Raw genomic sequence first — 5,550 nt, 5'->3', positions numbered from 1 at the left:
GCACTTAAATCCAATCTCTTATAGGCTCTATGGATTATAGATCATAAACTGTTTATCCTCGGGATTGAACCTGAACCTCATGTATAGTGCTAGCTAGACATAGTCAACTTTTCAATCCTATTTGACCCATAACTTAATTTTCAATCAAGTTAGCTTATATATTCAATCAAGTCAAGTACTTCCAAATTGGACATATAAACATAAGCCAATATTTTTCTACGTTGTTTGACTTGTGTGCGTGACTCCATAGGTTCAAATACTAAGCCGGTAGCACAAGAACCGATTTCTGTACTAATCGAAATACTATCTAGCAATAGTTTTCGACATCCAGATAGGTTGAATTATTACAAAAGAATATTTCAGAACCCATGCATATGGTTACCGCATAATTCATCTTTTTGACCCTGAATGCTCTAAAATGGTCTAAGTTTAACTGTCAACCCAGATTGCTTCATTCACATTGTATTTCAATCTTTCAAATCCATCTCATGGATTATCTTGGTCAAAGATTTACTAAATTAAAATACAGCAATACATCAACTCCAATAATTCAGAGGAGTCAATCCCATTTTGATCCACACATAGACTTCGCAAGTACTTAACTGTACCCAGTGGCCTTATATCACTGCATTAAAAATTCAGATAGTCCGACATCAAAGCACAGTAAGTTGCAAGTCACTATGGTGATCTCAGGTCTGAAGGACACTTATGCCCATACACTTTGCGAGCAGCTCTTGACAGCAGAACACTCAGCAGGTGAGTCACTTATTCAGTGATGATGTACTTCTACATCTCACCTATATGCCATACCAGTGTCACCACACTCTTTGGTTAAAAGGATGACCAACCCATATGGCATACAATGACCTCCACTCGATAAACGTCATCGTCCTATAATGATGTATCATTTGACCGCGAACATGTTTGAGAACTATACGATAAATCTTCTCTTTATCGTTCACTAACATAGTTCTAAGGACTTCGTCACAACACAAGAGTTCTATAAGAAAAATATAACTTTGTGATGAAAAATGCCAGAATAACTTTTATTCATCAATCAATAATTCATATACAAAGAAAAACTCAATCGTCACATGACTGGTTTTAGGACACAATTCCCATCAATGTTTATAATGGACTCTTAAATAAAGCTCTTAGTTTATTCACGGGCATGAACAAAGACAATGTTAAACCTGATTCTGTGGCACTAGCAAGCATCCTCTCTGCTACTGCTGGTTTATCCTCCTTAATGAAAGGAAAAGAAATTCACAGACATCTGATAAGAAGAAGCCTCATTACAGATGGATCAGTCAGCAGCTCACTGGTGGACATGTATGCCCAGTGTGGAAACATGGAGAACTCATTCAAAATATTTGATAGGGCCAGATGCAAGGATTTGGTTTTATGGACAACCATGATTAGTGCTTGTGGGATGCATGGCCAAGGCAAGGATTCCATCGAGCTGTTTATGGAAATGCAAGAGATGGGTTTAATACCTGATCATATCACCTTCTAAGCTCTTCTCTATGCATGTAGTCATTCTGGACTGGTCAATGAGGGGAAATATTATTTGGAAACTATGACGAGTATGGATTAGAGCAATGGCCGGAACACTATGCCTGTGTTGTTGATCTTCTTGGCCGTTGTGGTAGAATGGAAGAAGCATACAAATTCATAAAGTCTATGCCTGTTGAACCAACAGCAGCTGTGTGCTGTGCACTGCTTGGAGCTTGTAGGGTCCACTTGAATCATAAGCTCGGTGAAGTTGCAGCAGAGAAGCTTCTTGAGTTGGAGCCTGAAAACCCAGGAAATTATGTGCTTGTATCAAATATTTTTGCTTCAATGGGGAAATGGAAAGATGTGCACATGGTGAGAACTAGGATGCAGGAGAGGGGATTGAGGAAGGACCCTGCTTGCAACTGGATCGAGTTGGGAAATAAGGTGCATGCATTTGTCGCAAGGGACACTTCTCATGCAGATTCAGCTGCAATCTATACAATGTTGGATGAGATAATGCAGTGATTAGAAATGGAAGGTGGTTATGTTGAGGATATTAGGTTTGTTTTGCGTGATGTAAGAGAAGAGGAGAAGAAAAGATTGTTGCATGGACATAGTGAGAGGCTTGCCATCGCATTTGGTTTGATTCAAACACTTGAAGGAACACCCATCTGCATTACCAAGAACCTTCGAGTTTGTGGTGATTGTCACGAATTTACTAAGCTTGTATCGAAGTTGTTTGAAAGAGAAATTGTTGTATGGGATGCCAATCGATTTCATCATTTCAGAGGTGGATCCTGTTCGTAAAATGGTTTCTGGTGAAATGGAGGAATAAATATTGATTGAAGCTGTAGAAAGTTTAAAGGATTCTGTAATGATATGGGGACAACATTATGTAGAAGGATGTCTGGTTTAGTAGTCATTCGGACATATGTGGCCATAAGTGCAGCAGAATTAATGAACATGCAATTTATATCTAATTCTTCAGTCTATCAGATCACATTTCTGATGCCTAATGGAGCTGGTATTTGTGATCATACTTCTAGTCAAGTGCATACTGCCTCCAAATGGGAGCTGTGACAATGTTATTAGGTTGTTGAGCTGGTGTACTCACCTAGGGATTCATTTGATGTTAAAAGAACTACGAAAAGTAACTAATGGAGATATCTGCAGTTTATGAAATGCGATTGACAGGACTATATGGTTGTCATGGTGCTTACATGAATGCAGTAATTTCTATTTAACTTTGACCAATCAGATTGGACACTAATTTGGTCTAATTTCCCTGCTATATGTCTGAGGTTAATTGCATCAGTTATTGAAAGTGCAGTTGCTTTGATGTTTTCAAGTACTTATGGCCATCTAATCTTTCAATGGTATGAAGAGGACATCAATGATATTATGAGTTTCTGCATGTTAAAGCAACATAAAAGTTTTCATGGTTAAGTTTTGGTTCATATGTTGAGAGAAACATGTAAATGATGAATCATGAGTTCCAGGACTGCCCAGAACATGCTTTGTACAGTTTTACAGGCCTAGAAGGCTTGCTTTTGCCTCCTTATTTTGCAATAACATTTTCCTCAAGCATGTAACAATCTGATATTTTTATTGATTATCGGGGAAAAGAAAAAGAAAACTCTTTTGCTTACATGCATATTGATTCCTAAAGTTATTTGTATCATTTATCAATTCTTTTTGGATACCTCCACTTCAGAAGGAAATGATAAAGATGCTGCTAGGCATGAATTATTATTTCTTTCATCAGCAGCTGAAAGTGTTCATCAAGATTATCGACAAAATGGTAGAGCATCTTCTCTTCTAATAAAGTTGATGATCCCATCATTTGGCACAGGCTTAGTTTCACTAATTAATAATATCCGTTTTGAGGGAAAAAATGTTTCAGTAGTATAGATTGTCGTTGTACTTCTCTCATTGTTCTTCATTTGCTCCAAGACATTCCTAAGTGGCAAGTGAGGTGCAGCAGAAGGGAATGAGAAAGGGCTTGACACTGCTTGGCTATCTGCAATGAATATCTAATCAAGTTTATTAGCACTATCACATAGTATGGAGAGGTGTATGTTATGATGACCAATATGAATGTTCAGATTGCTGGAGAATAAAAATCAGTGCACTGATATATATGCTCTGTCGAGCTCTGCAGATGAACTATGCTACTGTGATGTGATATTTATCTCTTCAAGTTAAATTCCATATGCTCTGTTGGGTGTAGTTTTCTCAGGGTCTCCTTGGTTGCTTGCTCCTGTGGGGACAAAGTGGGCTGATTCTGGTCAGGAGCTCTTTCTCTCTCTCTCTCTCTCTCATTTTATCTTCTTTTTTGTTTTATTTCTTCCTTCTCTATTCCCTGTTTCCAGTCGGGTGGCTCCTTACCCCCCGTTTATTCTCATTTTATTGTTTAAATGAGATTTGAGGTGCTTGATCACTTTTTCTTTTGAGGGAAAAAGAGGTCCGAGACTGAACTGTTCTGCAGTATTTAATTTTGATTGCAGTCTATCAGATTATTTATCATGCATTTTCTGTCTCTGTTACTGAAAATTCATGACATGTTTTTCATCAGATGAAGCGCTGGAAGTGCATAGATTAATGCATCACCAATCAACTTTATCTTAGCTAGTTGGCATCCCTATCTACTAGAGAAAGATTAGCCGTTCAACATTTTGTGATGACATCCCCACCACATTTCTCAAAAGGAAAAGGTATAGCTTAATCCATCAATTTTGGTGAATCTGTGATTGTCTGTGGTAACTGGAATGCATGCTGCAAAACTACCGCATCTGAGAATTAGCTATACTGTAGTTTTAAAACCCCTTGCCCATGTGACAAAATTAGGGGATGATATGGAATTGCTAGGGACTTTGATAGATGAATATTTTTCTGATGAAACACCAATGTCTCTTCAAAGAACAGATTTCTGGAGATGGGTTCTTCTTGGAGAATCTGAGTTTCTATGTGCAACTTGTCTAGAAAGGCGGCAGATGGAATCGATTGTGTTGAAAATCGGACCAGGATATCTTTCTCAAAGTTAGATGATTGAATTAGCTGATGACTAGTCCACGCTATTTGCTTTGGACCTCTTAGCTCAAGGCAGTTTCTGTATCCAGTCAGCCAAGGCCCTGATGTTACCTTAAAAATAGAGTAACATTTTTCTTGTGCCATGTATCCACCTATCAGTTCTTTGATATATTGAAATTTCTAGAAAAATTCATGCATGACTTGGAGACAACCATTATATGGGAATGGAAAAAAAAAAAATGTAAGCCTACCCGACAAAACCTATTGATTCCGCGAGGAAATGAAAATTGCAAGTCTCCACTCACGATGGATTCACGCCACTTCAGACTCCTCAGCTAGGACATCAGCATCCAGGCCATATTCTGCTGCTTATTTTTTGGCACTCGGCCTCTACTAGCATATGCCACCTTCAGGTAGAAAGTCCTTGAACTCTGACTGATTGGCCAGCTGAGAGACAATTTTATTTTCCATATTTGAACTTATAAAGGTCCGAATAGCAGGTCAATTTGCACAAGTTTGTGGTAAAATTCAGTCTAAAGATCAAAGCAGTGGCGAAGCAGCAAATCAAGGAAATTTTGAAAGACCCGGTATTATTTGGAATTGGAAGTGCCCGTTATGCGAAGGAGGCTAGGCACCCATGATTGTAGTCTTTAAACTTGGAATGTACCAGATAAACTTGAAGGGAGGGAATGGATAACTCCATCTATGATGGGGAGACAGTCAGGACAGTGCTTTGTGCTATCCTGGGCTACTTCATGGCAATACCTAGATTAGTCATTCTCAAGCTAGAGCAAATGATGAGAGACTTTCTTTTCTTTTTCGGGTAAAGGAGCATCTTCATTGCAGACAGTAAAATAAGGTTTACAAACACCTCCTGCAAGTTTGATACAATAGGGAAACAGAAGAACATAAATGTTTGATGACAGCATTTGCAACATAAAAGCTGAGTTACCAGAAAAAGATACACAATATAGAATAAAACATAAGAGGTAAAACTAGAAGCCTGTTGTTGAGTATAGCAAT

At 38.3% G+C, this 5,550-nt stretch overlaps 1 protein-coding gene across 1 annotated transcript; it reads left to right on the top strand.

Moving 5' to 3' along the window:
- Positions 1 to 1,171: 1,171 nt before the first annotated feature.
- LOC140856414 (pentatricopeptide repeat-containing protein At3g63370, chloroplastic-like) lies at positions 1,172 to 2,022 on the top strand. The gene is made up of 2 exons (XM_073253599.1): positions 1,172 to 1,487; positions 1,598 to 2,022. Exons 1-2 carry the CDS (start codon positions 1,172 to 1,174, stop codon positions 2,020 to 2,022), a joined length of 741 nt encoding a protein of 246 aa, XP_073109700.1.
- The last annotated feature ends 3,528 nt before the right edge of the window (positions 2,023 to 5,550 follow it).

Source organism: Elaeis guineensis, chromosome 1, assembly GCF_000442705.2.
Source record: "Elaeis guineensis isolate ETL-2024a chromosome 1, EG11, whole genome shotgun sequence".
NCBI classification, from domain to species: domain Eukaryota; kingdom Viridiplantae; phylum Streptophyta; class Magnoliopsida; order Arecales; family Arecaceae; genus Elaeis; species Elaeis guineensis.
Note: the sequence above shows the minus strand (reverse complement) of the source record. Positions and strands in the feature narration are given on the sequence as shown.